We start from the raw sequence: 15,562 nt of genomic DNA, 5'->3' as shown, positions 1-15,562 counted from the left end.
TAATCTGACAGGAATTAATGTGCAGTTATATATCTGCTTTATTATATAGTGTTCATAACAGTGGGATGCCAGACCCACTGTTACCCTGACCAGGATAAAGTAGCCATTAAGATTAATTGCAACAGGCTCTGAATAGCTTACTGTTTCATCCATTTTTCCACATTTAATCAGACTTGTGTAATCAGTCGTATAAATTTGTTCCTGATTAGGTGCCAGTCTACACTAGCCTAAATCCATTTAAAACTCTGTGTATCTAAAAAGCTTTATCTGAAAGTACCAGTTGGTACTATATGGTTACATTCAATGTTAAGTCGGCCTAAGTAAGTCATAATTCTCATGCACAGATTTATCATAGTTTTGCCCCCTGAAAAAGTGAATAGATATGAAAACTGTCCAACTGTCTTCATTTTATGTTGTTGTAGAAAAGAACATCATGAATTTTAGATTTTTTTAATTTATTTTAATCAAATCACTTAATCACTTATTGATTTCCTCATACCCTGACCATGCAGTTATACTTTTATAAATTCTACTTTATTTAAACTCTTATTTTGTGTTTCTCATTTGAAGGTTTAAAAGATGTGATATGGTTGAAGAACGGAAGGCTATACGACTTGGTAAACTCCATAAAGGTAAACTTCTTCAATATGTGCAATACACATGACAGTTTTCCTGCTGCGCCACCTGATCGCCATTTTTCTATGCACTGTCCATGTCTGTCTACATAATTCTTCTGCCACTGTCTTTGTAGGGCAAATAAAGCGGCATCGATCATCAGTCAGTGCTGGCCACTCGAGTAATGAGGAGGGTGAGGTGACAGAGGGAGCTTCTGCAGGAGACAGTCAGAGCCCCTCACTACGCAAGCAACCAAAGCGAACTGTTAAACCACGTTACTACTGCGATCTGCTGGAATACGACTCAGACCTTGAAACCAACGTGAACAAAACTCCAAATTCCATCTCACCAGCCCGGAGGAGAGTGCCCGGTTCACGCAACGCAGGTAAAAGGAATTAATGTGGGAACTGTTTTTGTTAAACAACAGTTCAGCTACTTTATATTGTCAAGTACTGTTGTTTATGTAAATGTTTACTTATGAACCTCAGACTTTGTGTCACTGGAAGACTTTGTCGGTGATGGACTTGATGATGGTATACGACAGCGAAAGCCTGGATTACACAGAGTTCCAACTATCAGACGGAAACCTGAAAAGGTAACGAATTTTAGTCAACACTGAGACATTTTAGTTTATGGTGGGATTCTAACAAAAAAGGTTTAATTTCGAATCTGAGCAGAGCCTCCAACTTGGCCAGGCATACCCCCAAAACACAATTGGCCATGTCTGAGGGAAAGTTGTCCAGCAGGTGAAAAGAAGTGTTTGTATGCGCATTATTTAGATATCATTAATACAACACAACTCCCTAAACTGTAACACTTTTAATTATTAATAGAGTACCTCGGAGCAAACACCCCCCAGTGTACTGGCAGCCTTGGCTAATGGATTTGCTCAGAGAACGAAGGAGCTGTCTGAACCCACATACAAGATCCGTATTGACTTTAAGGTAAGCTGTGAACCATTAGCACTTGATAATGTGAGTTTTCATTGTATGCAAGTGTGTAATTATTTTATGAAACTTGTTCTACCCTGGCGTCATTTAAAATGAGAAACACTAGCAGTATAGCGATAATAGTGTGTTCATGTACTTTATCATAGCTTATATTGCTATGGTAAGTTTTTTACACCACGCTATAACTGCCAATAGCAAACTGTTTAAGGTATCTTTGTGTTTGCAAATAAATGAAACACTTTTATGATGTGTGTAGTTGCATGTGTTTTTGTGCAGCTTTGTGAATAGATATCGGGATTGTAATACTGTCAAAACACCACATGATGGCAGCACAAACAAAATTTCCACTACAATTTACATTTTCCTTGAAAATACAAATCTTGTAACTATACCAAATCACGTAAAGGTTCAAATGGCTGTAACGTGACATTTGACGTGGCTGTTTTGGACCTTTTATTATACTGAAGACCATTATCTTTGTGCTAAGTGATGTATCTCCTTTTCTGTGTTTTTTATCTTATAGGAGGACTTTAGCCTGCAGAGCTTGTGGTCAACAGGAGGCATGAGCATCCTTACTTCTGTGCCTCTCATGCCTCCATCGGTGTGCCTGCTATGTGCCAGCAAAGGACAACATGAGGTATGGGCTGAATCTTTCCTTATTCTGATTTACTCATCACTGTAGGAGCTGCTGTAGTAGGTACTCTGTAGTAAAAATATAAGGGCACCTGACCATAAGCTTGTTGGACATCCCATTTTAAAGATATGCAGTGTTTGTGTGTGTGTGTGTGTGTAGTTGCACAGCTTCGTATAGTGTGTGATTGGTATTTTGCATTGGGTATTGTTATTTCAGCTGTTTGTGTGTGGTGGTTGTTTTCCTATTCTTTATTGATTGTTCATTCCAGATGTTGTACTGCCAAGTGTGTTGTGAGCCTTTTCATCTCTTCTGCTTGGAGCCATCGGAGCGGCCTGAGGAAGAGAATAAAGAGAACTGGTGCTGCCCTTGTTGCAAGTCTTGCCGTGTTTGTGGTCGCAAGAACAAACATTCCAAAGTTAGTTGAACTTTACATTGCACTGATCATACTACTGTGGAATCACAGATTTAAAAACGAACCTTAGCACATGTTACCACATGTTAAATTTAGATCCCATCAAAAACTTTTAAGATAAAGGATAAAAGCAGTATTGCATGTCTGGGTGCTTTCTGCTTTCATTTCCTTTGTGAGTTTAACATCTGTATTATATTTTTAATTTTCCTTACACCCCCACAGCCCCTTCTAGAGTGTGAGCGATGTCAGAACTGCTATCACCCAGCCTGTTTAGGGCCTAACTACCCCAAACCCAACAAGCGCAAAAGGACCTTGGTGAGTTTACAAAGTCAAATAAAATGCAGATATTGCAAATTGTGACAGCGTACACAGTAGGTGGGTGTGACACAGTTCAAACCTTGCTCCCAAATACTGTGTATGAAATTTTTGTCATGTTTTCTTTGAGCCGGTGTGGGTTTCTCCAGGCACTGAGGTTTTACTCTAGCTGCAAAATTAGATGCTGTAATTGACACATCCTGACCAATTATTTTAGTAATAAACTTTAAGTTGTCAACGTTGTAAGAATGCCGTGCTGCAATTATTTTGCTTTGTTTACTAAATCTGTTACTCGTCACTACTTTCTTCTTACCCATGTGTTTGTGCAGGTGTGTATGACTTGTATCAGGTGTAAAAGCTGTGGCGTGACTCCGGGGAAGACTTGGGACACTGAGTGGAATCTTGATAAGGGCTTCTGTCCTGACTGCACCCGGCTTTATGATCAAGGTCAGAACCTTACAAGCTGCACTGATTATACTTTAAGTTCTAACAATTTACCAGTGAATTTTTAATTTTATTTTAACGTTTCCCTTTATTTACCAAATCCAATTACGCTTTTGGTTGAAAAGGTCATTGGCAGACTCGGTCACAATTCAGTCAGATTACACTTTAGGCATAAATGACTGTCAAAACTGTAAATGTGGCAAGGTAAGCAGCACTGCCTCAGTCCAAAAAACAAACAAACAATGGAGTGCTAGAGCAGTGGATCATGTGAATGCAGGCTTCCTTACTTTTCATAAGAATTAGTGCAAATCACTTCATGACTTCATCATAAAAGCTGCTTTTGGTTTGGAGACAGGAGGAGAAAACAATAATTAGACAAATTACTACCATTGCACAATGTCATTATAGGACCTACCTAGGGCCAGTGATAGCTCAGTGGTTAAGGTACTGGACTAGTAAACAGAAGGTTGCCGGTTCAAGCCCCGCTACCACCACCAAGTTGCCACTGTTGGGTCCCTGAGCAAGGCCCTTAACCCTCAATTGCTCATCGTGTTCCGCTCATTGTGTAAGTCGCTTTGGATAAAAGCGTCTGCTAAATGCTGAAAATGTAAATGTATAAACCAAATACAGCCTTTCTTCCTTAAAATGTAAATCACATGTAAGCCAAGCCGCTGGTTGTAATTCTCTCCTGTTGGTTGTTTCTCAGGTAACTATTGCACAATGTGCTTCAAGTGCTATGAGGATAATGACTATGAGAGTCAGATGATGCAGTGCTCTATATGTAACCACTGGGTCCATGCCAAGTGTGAGGGCCTGACAGGTGAGTAGGACCTATGAGACTCAACTCATTCAATAAAGCTATAACACTCATTTCATCATGTATTAGAGCTGTTGCTGCACACAATGCTGTAAAATATTTTATTCAAATACAAATTTGTGTTTTGAGGAAAGCAGACAGTTACCACTCTGGCAGGTGTAGCTAAAACACTATTTTTATGTGGTGTCCACATACTTTTGTCAAATAGTGTATGTAAGCACAACCTACCAATCAGTGGCAGATTCTTGGACTTTAAGACCTGCTCATGTTTTGTCTTCCAACACCCCACAGATGATCTGTATGAGATCCTGTCGAGTTTGCCCGAGAGTGTGGTGTACTCATGTCAGCCGTGCACTCAAGCACAGCCCGGTGCTGCACAAGAGAGTGAAGCGGGTGGAGGATGGAGGGAACTGCTGCAGATGGAGCTCCGAGCTGGAGTGGAGAAAGTTCTCGCATGCCTGCTTAGCTCTACGCTCACCCAGCACCTGGTCACCTGCAAAGAGGTACGACTCGCACGCCCTAAAATTGCACTGTTAGGTCTTAATAATGAATCATTTACTTAATACATTTTTCTTTTCACATTTCTCAACTTTAAATGTAATAATGCACTCGTAATCAAAACCAAGCGTCAACTGTTGGAAGTGATTTTTTTCATCTTCTATTTATTCATTTTTACTTTTTTGTTTCCTATCTTTATCATTGCTATGACCACCCTCACCCCTGATTGAGGAGGGCCAACATGCGTGCACCCGTCAGTTGCTTCTTTTCACCTGCCAGGGTCTTACAGAGCTTAGTACAGTGTGTGAAAAGTCATGCATTGCATAAAATGAACTTCTTCGTTGGTTATGTGTAAAACAGTTCATCATTGACGTCCCTAATTACTTGATTGCTACGGTGTAGGTTTGGTCATGTAAACATCTACTTCAAAAATTATAACGATCCTAAAAATCATCTACTGTAAAATCATAACAATCATTACAATCCCTTAGTAACTGTGAGCAGCTTGTTAAAGGATTAATAAATGTCCTATACTCAAGATATTACTACAATAACATGACAAAACAATGTCAAAGTTTTGGATTGTCATTTTTGTGTTACTGTAGTGTGCGGCGCTGTGTGACCCTGCTGGAGGAGATGATGAAGTGGAAGAAGAACTTCCTATTTGTGATTTACGTGCAGTGGGGAAAAAGTTTGATAATGGCCATTACTCCACACTGGTGAGTATTCAGTGATACATTTTTAGTAGAATTGTTGAATGCTTTGTTTAATGTAAGGAGCTATCCTTAATTGCCGAATCCTGAATTTGTATAAAAGTAAGCAGTTATTTTAGACAAATTCTTGAATGTGGATTATTAGTATACACTGTTTAGATGCTTGATGTTTGTAATTTTCTATGCAGAAATCTTTTCATGAGGATGTGGTTAGGGTAGTTCGCAGAAAGCTTGAAGAGGAGGAAACCTTACCGGAGGATCAAAGACCCACTGCGTTGGCTCGCTCCTACTACCTGAAGGTCAGATCTAGTCCTTCAGATGTACATTTTGCTTCTAGATAGCTTAGTGAGTGCTGGTTTTAGTTTATTAACAAATTAAATACAAATGCTATCAGCACCTGCAAAAAGGTATGATTGTTTTTATAAATGATCACTGCAGCTACAATTACTCTGCTTCTTGTGGAAACAAGTTTTAACTTGTTAGTCAGTGATGGTATATTTTTAACTAATGTTTTGAGAGAAGGGTATGAATTTCACACTTCTTAAATAAACACAAAATTAGTGAAAGCAAAAAAATCTAAAGCTTGGGTAATGCTGATTTTCCTGCCTTTCGCTCAACAAATCAGATCTACCCCAACCCTGACCAGGATAAAGCAGTGGTAAATCAAACAATGAGTAAATAAATGAAAGAATGAATTAGGTAGGTGGTTTAGAGATTGTTTCCAGGCAGCAAAACAAACTAGCTAGGAGAGGAAAATCTTTTACTTTACTGCTCAAAATAATGAATTCTTTTATCATTTTTTCTAACTTTTTGTAGCTGATGGAGGAGGTTTTTAGCTGGTTCAACAGTCAGGACCCTAAAGTGTGGGATCCACGCTCCAAACATCTGCCAGCGTAAGTATCTGGTCCAACAGGGAGGTCTAATCTAACTAATCTGACAAGCTTGTGTTTGCATTAGAAAGCTGTGTTATACTTTATTTTCTATTAAATTTGTAATGTTGCCTAAAAGATCAATAATAACTAATTGACCATTTTATCGAGTACACCTATTATATGAGTGCACTTTCCAGTATACTCTTACTGTCTGTAACCATGAACTGTACCAATTGAGCCTCTCACTGTCCATCAGTAAAAGAAAACGAACACCACAAGACACAGTACTGACATGTGAATGTTTGTGGTGCTGGTACATGTATTACTCAAGATTACAATACTACACAGGTATTGTAAATAATGGATACATTTACTGTAGTTATAATCAAACCCCTTCCACATCTGCTTTTGGCCCAGTATTCGACCAAGAAGTGGTTATGTTTAATTTCACCTACAGAGGTGATAAGTTCAAGAAAGTAGAATAATATGCAGGTTAATTATTACATTTTCAAATAAAAATACAACACCAAAAGTTACTACCAAATACAACAATAAATGTTGTTACGTAAATGCTTGAAGTTACAGAAAAGTAAAAACAATGAACAGGGCTTGTATGAGTGCTCTGGGAGTGGGTGCAACCCTAGATGTTAGATATTTTGTATGTATAAGGGCATGTTTTAACTGCTCTGTTTTTGAGACATGTAGGCGTAAAATCAGATAGCTCATTAATAGCCTCATCTTTTCCATGAGTGATGTCTTGTTTTTCTTGTTATTTAAGACTGTCAGTTTCCGGTTGGTGGATTTTTTTATACACCTCAGTAACAACCAACCACCCAAATAATATTTGTCAAAGGTTGTCCTGTTCAAGTTCCTTTTTTGAGTTATTATTTATTATGGCTTTGGACTTACACACAGTGCATTGCAGCTGATGGCCAGTGATAGCTCAGTGGTTAAGGTACTGGACTAGTAAACAGAAGGTTACCGGTTCAAGCCCCGCCACCACCAAGTTGCCACTGTTGGGTCCCTGAGCAAGGCCCTTAACCCTCAATTGCTCATTGTGTAAGTCGCTTTGGATAAAAGCGTCTGCTAAATGCTGAAAATGTAAATGATGGGCTACAGTCTGTAAGTGCATATCTACAAAGTGCTGCAGCACAACATGTAATAACTCAGGGCTTTGTAGGCACAAGCCAGTTGTAACTGATGAGTAGGAACCGAAATGAAATGTGCAGCCCCCTCATTCTTGTTTTTTTATCATCTAGTGGAATGCTTTCACATGCTGTCGTACCCCCCACAAATGAGCACATATTTGCCCAGTGGCGGGAGAGAGAGAAGAGCAGGTCTCTAAACAGCACCATGCCAGCAGTGAGAGGGCACTCAGAGGTTAAAGGAGAGGATGAAGCAGATCTCTCCACCTCACCTCTTTATAGACCTGTTAGTACCCATGAGGACTTGGGCTTACATTACAAGCCAACAGGTAATTAATTACACATTATAACTACCATAAAATCATCCTTTTAAGGTAAATGATGGCATATTTAAAAAATCTTTGTATCATTAAAATCTATGCGTTTGAAGGCTTATTTTAAAGTATGGGTTATATTACGCCCAATCTATTTCCCATCTTTCCAATGAATTTAAGTGGTTTCAATGAATTTCTGTTTTATCTAAAAATGTAACCTCAATCTCTTCAGAGCCCTAAACTTCAGTATAATATTTGTTTGTACTGAATCTTTTTGGTGGTGTGACAGGAAAAAAGAGCCAGGGATCAAAAGAAGATTTGGACACTGGCTGGTCAAAAGAGGATGAGCGGCAGTGTGTCTTGTGTCAGAAGTATGGGGATGCAAAATCCAGTGTAAGTAAATTTTAGTTTTTTGTTTTGGTCATATTTCTTAGACTAGCCATTTATGTGTATACAGTGTATCACGAAAGTGAGTACACCCCTCACATTTCTGCAAATATTTCATTATATCTTTTCATGGGACAACACTATAGACATGAAACTTGGATATAACTTAGAGTAGTCAGTGTACAGCTTGTATAGCAGTGTAGATTTACTGTCTTCTGAAAATAACTCAACACACAGCCATTAATGTCTAAATAGCTGGCAACATAAGTGAGTACACCCCACAGTGAACATGTCCAAATTGTGCCCAAATGTGTCGTTGTCCCTGCCTGGTGCCATGTGTCAAGGTCCCAGGTGTAAATGGGGAGCAGGGCTGTTAAATTTGGTGTTTTGGGTACAATTCTCTCATACTGGCCACTGGATATTCAACATGGCACCTCATGGCAAAGAACTCTCTGAGGATGTGAGAAATATAATTGTTGCTCTCCACAAAGATGGCCTGGGCTATAAGAAGATTGCTAACACCCTGAAACTGAGCTACAGCATGGTGGCCAAGGTCATACAGCGGTTTTCCAGGACAGGTTCCACTCGGAACAGGCTTCGCCAGGGTCGACCAAAGAAGTTGAGTCCACGTGTTCGGCGTCATATCCAGAGGTTGGCTTTAAAAAATAGACACATGAGTGCTGCCAGCATTGCTGCAGAGGTTGAAGACGTGGGAGGTCAGCCTGTCAGTGCTCAGACCATACGCCGCACACTGCATCAACTCGGTCTGCATGGTCGTCATCCCAGAAGGAAGCTGACGCACAAGAAAGCCAGCAAACAGTTTGCTGAAGACAAGCAGTCCAAGAACATGGATTACTGGAATGCCCTGTGGTCTGACGAGACCAAGATAAACTTGTTTGGCTCAGATGGTGTCCAGCATGTGTGGCGGCGCCCTGGTGAGAAGTACCAAGACAACTGTATCTTGCCTACAGTCAAGCATGGTGGTGGTAGCATCATGGTCTTGGGCTGCATGAGTGTTGCTGGCACTGGGGAGCTGCAGTTCATTGAGGGAAACATGAATTCCAACATGTACTGTGACATTCTGAAACAGAGCATGATCCCCTCCCTTCGAAAACTGGGCCTCATGGCAGTTTTCCAACAGGATAACGACCCCAAACACAACCTCCAAGATGACAACTGCCTTGCTGAGGAAGCTGAAGGTAAAGGTGATGGACTAAACCCAATTGAGCACCTGTGGCACATCCTCAAGCGGAAGGTGGAGGAGTTTAAGGTGTCTAACATCCACCAGCTCCGTGATGTCATCACGGAGGAGTGGAAGAGGATTCCAGTAGCAACCTGTGCAGCTCTGGTGAATTCCATGCCCAGGAGGGTTAAGGCAGTGCTGGATAATAATGGTGGTCACACAAAATATTGACACTTTAGGCACAATTTGGACATGTTCACTGTGGGGTGTACTCACTTATGTTGCCAGCTATGTAGACATTAATGGCTGTGTGTTGAGTTATTTTCAGAAGACAGTAAATCTACACTGCTATACAAGTTGTACACTGACTACTCTTAGTTATATCCAAGTTTCATGTCTATAGTGTTGTCCCATGAAAAGATATAATGAAATATTTGCAGAAATGTGAGGGGTGTACTCACTTTCGTGATACACTGTATGTTTTTTTACTCATTCATAATCACATTTACTGTACTCTTCATCCTCATTTTGGTCTGTTTTAAGTATTGTGTGTAAATGTGGTGCCTTTATGCATATTTACATCTCCAGGATGCAGGGCGCTTGCTGTATCTGGGTCAAAATGAGTGGGCTCACGTGAACTGCTCCATGTGGTCAGCAGAGGTGTTTGAAGAGAACAATGGTTGCCTCATGCATGTGCATAGTGCTGTTGCTCGAGGTCGTCTTATGGTAAGATAAAATATGGCTTTGCAAGTTGTAGTTGTTATTGCTTTATGTTGTATTTTTTTAACATCTACATTTTTATCAGCGTTGTGAACGGTGTAACCAGACTGGAGCAACAGTGGGTTGCTGCCTTACGTCCTGCCAAAGTAACTACCACTTTATGTGCGCCCGTTCCCGTAACTGCGTCTTCCAAGATGACAAGAAAGTGTTCTGCTACAAGCATCGCAACCTCATCAGTGGAAAGGTGTTGTTTTAACTAACATTACTTTAATTGGCTTTTTCAATTCTCATTTTATTTTAAAAGCTTCTTATTTCTTGACCTATCAGATTATTACAGGACAAGGATTTGAGGTGCTCCGTAGGGTCTTTGTGGACTTTGAAGGGATCAGCCTTCGCAGGAAGTTTTTGACAGGATTAGAACCAGAATACATTAATATAATGATTGGTAAGCATCTTATAGCTGGTATGAAAGTGAATGACGGTTGATAACTTTTATAATCTTGGCAATGTTTACATGTACTCTTTTGATGTTTTTCCAACTATAGGTTCTCTTCAGGTCTGCAGACTTGGAAAGCTGAATGAATTGTCAGTTAGCCAGGGAAAACTTTTTCCTGTGGGTTATGAGTAAGTACATTTTGACTTTGTCCCTGTTACTTGTGTAATTCATACAGTATTGAGATAAATTCTAAGTCTATGCACTATGTTAATAGATGCTCTCGTTGGTACTGGAGCACAATAAACCCACGTCGTCGCTGCAAGTACACGTGCCGGGTTTTGGAGGTACGACCACCAGTTCAAGAGAAGCCAGTAGAAGACTTGCCTGAGCTGGGAGACAACCGGACTATTGCTCACAGTCCATGTTCCCAAACAGGTAGACTTTGTTTTATTTACATAACTACAATTATTATTGTGTTTGGGTGTGACTTTTTCGTTCTATTTTATTTATTGATTTGAGTGAAAACAACAACACTTTTCTTACTAGAACCAGAAACAGCAGAAGATATGACACCTTTAACACCCAGTTCAGTGTCTCCCTTTGCTAAGCCTGACCATAATTCTCGACCCAAAGTCTCTGGCTACCCTCTAAATAGAAGACCAGCTGGAGGACTATATAGACCACTACCATCTCCAGGTTATTTACATTAATTAATACAAATTATTTTAACTGAATTTCTGTCTACAAATATGTGAAATCTCTGGATCAACACTCGTTTCCATGCCTGTTTGATGTCTGAATAAATAAGTGCTGGATTTTTTTTTCCAGGTGTTGCTCCATCTAAGTCCCATCATATTTTGACTATCAGCGATCTTGAAGATGCCCGCAGACCACGAAGGAACAACCCACACTTGCAGAATACCGGGATTCGTAGACAACCACCCACTGGCTCAGCTGGGTGCTCTCATCACTCAAAAACCACCCAGCTTACCTCCCCAGTTTTCCCGCATGGTGCTACTGATAACCTGTTGACCTCCTCCTCAGCCCGCCCTGTGGGTCGAAGCGCTTCCTTTTCCCGGGGTCCCGGAATACTGGCACCCCATTCTACCTCAGGACTGTTTCCAGAGCCCATGTGGCATGATGGCGCTGGCAGCACCCCTTTCTCTAACCAGTCCCTGTCCTCTCCTACTCCTCCTTCAAGACCAAGGCTGCCTTTTGATCTTAATTTGTTAGACTCTCCTGAACTGCCACATAATTTAATGGCATCACCACAGGAACTGCCTGCAGCAAATGGAACCTCACTGTTCAGAGATGCTGTGGATTCAGAGAAAGGTCAGACAGAAAAGGAGTTCCCCTACACTCCATTTCAATTGGACTCAGACTTGAGTGTTGTATCAGAACTTAAATCTGAGCTTGAAATTGAGGCAACAGTGCTAAATGAGGGAGTAGCTGAGGGTGATGAAAATCAAGAAGAATTCTGGGACCAAGACATGGAAGTGCCGGCTGGAAGATTACCTCTTGCTGCAGACACATGTGCAGAGGACTGGGGTAATAGTTCCTCAGATGAAGATATGGGAAATTATTTCGACTTTTCACGAACTGTAGTTACCTGCAAGGGCTCAAGAGATACCTCAAAGAGCCCTGCTTCCTCCAGAAGATCAATTTCCCAACTAGATGGTGTAGATGATGGGACAGAGAGTGATACAAGTGTGTCTAGCAGTAGTACCCAGAATTTAAAGAAGCTGACTCAGAAACCACCTCAGTCTCTTGATCTTGGTCAGTCTCATAAACAGATCACCAGTAATGGGCTATGTGCAGAACTCCCTAGAGAACGGTTTGGATCTCTTTCATTAAGTGGTACTACTGATCAAAATTCCAGTAATCCAGTCTGTTTTGATGCCTACCAGAACACGGACTTTATTGCTCAGACATTTGAGTCAAGTTCCCTGGTACCTCTTCAGGAGACTTCCATCAATACTGTTGTGCCAAAGGACATGGATTCAACCTATTCTGAGTTTACGGCAGACTTGAGGTTACCTCTTATTTTGGACAGATGTGACCCACCCTCTCCCAGCACTTGCTTTACTGAGTTGCTTCCAGTAAAAGATGATTCTCACTTTGACACTCCGGAAACCGTGAATACAAAAGAAATCTACCTGGATCATAACAGTGGTCACTTTGTTTCATTCCTTGATGGTTCTACAATTTATTCAAATAACTTGTCAGATGGTACTTCAGAAGTCTCCATGCCAGACTCCTTTAAAAGTATCAAGGAGTCAGTGTCAGCTGCACCAACATCATCTTCTAATTCAAATTCTACATCATCCTCTAAAATCACTTCATACCCTATCCAGCCCCATGACAGCAAAACAGTTCTTCCACCAATGGAGAGCTTTACAAACAAGAATCCACCTCTAGATGCTGGTTCCCATGTCCAGTCAGTTCCTAGTGGAGCAATGTGTGCAAATTCGTCTTCTCAGCCAGATTTAAATCTTCCTTTATCATTAGGCAGCAGTGTATCTTTTGCATCCATTGGGTCAGTGTGTGGTTCTGTGTACCCAGCTAATACACAACCTGTAGCCACAGCAACAGTCAGCATAGTCCCCTCTGCAACCTCCCAGACATCTGTTCAGTGCCATTCAGTGCCCTCTATTATTCAACCAGTCTCTGGACCTCTTGTTGTTAACGGCTATAGCTCCCTGCCTGTGCAAGCGGATGGTGCCTCTGGACATACAATTTCCATAAACTTTGCAAATCCAAGACCAACAATGGATCCTCAACAACAGGTCACCCAAGCATTACCAGGACATGCAATTCTCACTGTGAAAGAGGTTGGTGGACCCAATGTGGATCCCACCCCTCACGTTTTACTTGTTAATCGTCTCGGTCAAATTTTCGTTAAGAACCCTAAAAGTAACACCTTCCAGCTACCTAGTCCCAACTCACCTTCATACAACTGTGTTACGCAAATTGCCAGTCTTCTGCAAAGCAACACACTTTCTGCTACACTGGCTGCTGCAGGTAACTTACCAACAGTTTCTGGAGCCACCATACCAGCCCAAGTCCCCGCTCTAGGGGCACCTGTGGTTCAGACCTCCAATACAATTACCCAGCTCCTTACCTCTAACGGCAAAGAAACAACAACACCACCGGAAGTCAAGAAGTCAAAGCGAAATACAAAAGATTCCACGGATAACACTGGAGTTAAGAAGTCGCGGACAAAAAAGGAATCTTTAACATCATCCAAAACCAAGTCTGTTATTAAGCCTGGATCAGCGGACAATCATGCAGAAAGTGCTCAAGCCATTATAAACCAAGCTATGGCTGGGTATTATGACCCAAAACGAAATGCTGGCAAAGTTCTCAGTCCCTTTGCCAGACCTCAATCACAGAGTTCCATAGTTACCCCCCCAGCCCTTAAATCAGAGACCTCCGACTCACCACCATCTACTCCACAGTCAGCTTCTTCTAGACCAAAGCAGGTTCGAATAAAGAGAGTTTCCACTTTCTCGGAACGAGTAGCCATAAAAAAATCCAAGTCTGACTTTGTAGAACCGGAACTGTCCAGTGGCCCTGAAGAGCAACACATGTTAAGTTCTGCTGCTGCAAGGTAAGAATAAGATAAATTTGACATTAAGGAATTTTTATTAATGCTTTTAAAAACCCAATAAAGGTTTTCTTACATTTATGATATGACCACAACTGAATGATTTGATGAGTGTGTAGATTAAAATTACACACTATGGGTTTTGACTGAGGGCGGGGGTAGCTCAGGGGTTAAGGTACTGGACTAGTGATTAGAAGGTCACTGGTTTAGGTCCCACCATTGCCAAGTTGTTACAGATGGGCCCCTGAGCAAGGCCATTAACCCTTAATTACTTACATTCTGTTCAGTTGGAGGTATTAAAATATGTTTTTAACCAGTCTATTAAATCCTTGTTTTCTTTTGTTTTTCTTAATAATAGGTGTGGGGGAGTTCGCATCAAAGCTCCATCTGTCAAAGGCGTCTTAGACCTGGACAAGCTTAATGAAGAGCAAAGCAGTGATTCAGAGAGTACAAGGTATGTTTACATTTCATGCAATTTGTGTGACTTGTGTGTAAAGCATTTTTATTGGTGCAAATTTAAAATTTTTAGATTACTGGGGCCTCATTTGATTAAAAATCATTTTTGTTCTCTGTTCACTAAAGGCCAGGACTGTGGGAGTGTTTATCAGGGTCTCGGTGTGGAGATAATGGAAAACCACAGAGCTGGGATGCCACAGGGTGCAGTTCTCTGTCCGACTGGAACAAATACTCAGGTACACAGCAGTGCTTTACAAAGTTAATTCAAAATCATTTGAATTACCAGGATTTAAAGAACTCTGGGGCCACAAATCGCAGCGGTCCAGTCATCTCCAAAACCTTTGGCGATGACTCTGTAATCCTGGGTTAAAAAAATGGGTTAAAAAAGATAATTAATTAGATTAAGAACAAAAACTGATGACAAAAACAAAACTGTGTTACTGTTGCTAGAACCTCTGCATTTACCACTTTGTGCAGCATTTCTTTCCCAACATAACAGCACTAAGGCTTGAAGAGAAGGGAGAAGTCAGAGCATAGAATCTGAAAGCACTCTTCAGTGCACAATCTTTTAAGATTCTCCAAATTTTCTTTAGTGGACTCTCCTCTTCAGCTTGGCTGCTGCTTTTTAATGGCTTCAGTATAGGGGATTAAGAGTGCAATGGCATCTGCGTTCCACCATGCCATTTGCACGTGCCTCGGCCAGCCTGCAGAGGCTGTAATTGCAGCAGTAATGAACCCCTGTTTGACCACCTCTTTCCCTTACAGACACAGTCAATCATATGTGTGTAGGTGTTCGGCCAGTTAATTGCACAGCTGAAATTGTAACTCGAATCTCAGCAGTTTGTGAGCTAGTGAGTGCAGAAGATGTTTTTATTAATCAAGAAAGTATGAAGATTTTCTGATAGCTCAGGGGTGTATCATTATATGATTGCTGGTTAACCATTGACTTGCTTTCTTACCATGGTCTAATATTTAAGTAAGATGTCACTGGGTGAAAATTTAATTTGCAGTTCTGCATCCTTGACTTACCAGATCTTTAGAAAA

The 15,562-nt window shown here is 40.9% G+C and overlaps 1 protein-coding gene across 1 annotated transcript in view; it reads left to right on the top strand.

Moving 5' to 3' along the window:
* kmt2bb (lysine (K)-specific methyltransferase 2Bb) overlaps window positions 1–15,562 on the top strand; it is a 37,591-nt gene that overhangs the window by 15,012 nt on the left and 7,017 nt on the right. Inside the window, exons 8-31 of the mRNA XM_063017338.1 lie at window positions 571–632; window positions 752–1,000; window positions 1,104–1,210; window positions 1,449–1,559; window positions 2,089–2,202; window positions 2,468–2,614; window positions 2,834–2,926; window positions 3,256–3,373; window positions 4,077–4,190; window positions 4,479–4,690; window positions 5,291–5,404; window positions 5,587–5,697; window positions 6,215–6,291; window positions 7,530–7,744; window positions 8,019–8,122; window positions 9,888–10,025; window positions 10,105–10,263; window positions 10,347–10,464; window positions 10,565–10,643; window positions 10,730–10,890; window positions 11,002–11,151; window positions 11,284–14,065; window positions 14,421–14,516; window positions 14,645–14,754. Coding sequence (XP_062873408.1) covers window positions 571–632; window positions 752–1,000; window positions 1,104–1,210; window positions 1,449–1,559; window positions 2,089–2,202; window positions 2,468–2,614; window positions 2,834–2,926; window positions 3,256–3,373; window positions 4,077–4,190; window positions 4,479–4,690; window positions 5,291–5,404; window positions 5,587–5,697; window positions 6,215–6,291; window positions 7,530–7,744; window positions 8,019–8,122; window positions 9,888–10,025; window positions 10,105–10,263; window positions 10,347–10,464; window positions 10,565–10,643; window positions 10,730–10,890; window positions 11,002–11,151; window positions 11,284–14,065; window positions 14,421–14,516; window positions 14,645–14,754 — 5,741 coding nt within the window. The remainder of the gene's footprint in view (window positions 1–570; window positions 633–751; window positions 1,001–1,103; window positions 1,211–1,448; window positions 1,560–2,088; window positions 2,203–2,467; window positions 2,615–2,833; window positions 2,927–3,255; window positions 3,374–4,076; window positions 4,191–4,478; window positions 4,691–5,290; window positions 5,405–5,586; window positions 5,698–6,214; window positions 6,292–7,529; window positions 7,745–8,018; window positions 8,123–9,887; window positions 10,026–10,104; window positions 10,264–10,346; window positions 10,465–10,564; window positions 10,644–10,729; window positions 10,891–11,001; window positions 11,152–11,283; window positions 14,066–14,420; window positions 14,517–14,644; window positions 14,755–15,562) is intronic.

Source organism: Trichomycterus rosablanca, chromosome 20, assembly GCF_030014385.1.
Source record: "Trichomycterus rosablanca isolate fTriRos1 chromosome 20, fTriRos1.hap1, whole genome shotgun sequence".
In the NCBI taxonomy this organism is placed as follows: Eukaryota; Metazoa; Chordata; class Actinopteri; order Siluriformes; family Trichomycteridae; genus Trichomycterus; species Trichomycterus rosablanca.
The sequence above is the reverse complement of the archived record's forward strand: the minus strand, read 5'-3'. Positions and strand labels throughout refer to the sequence as shown.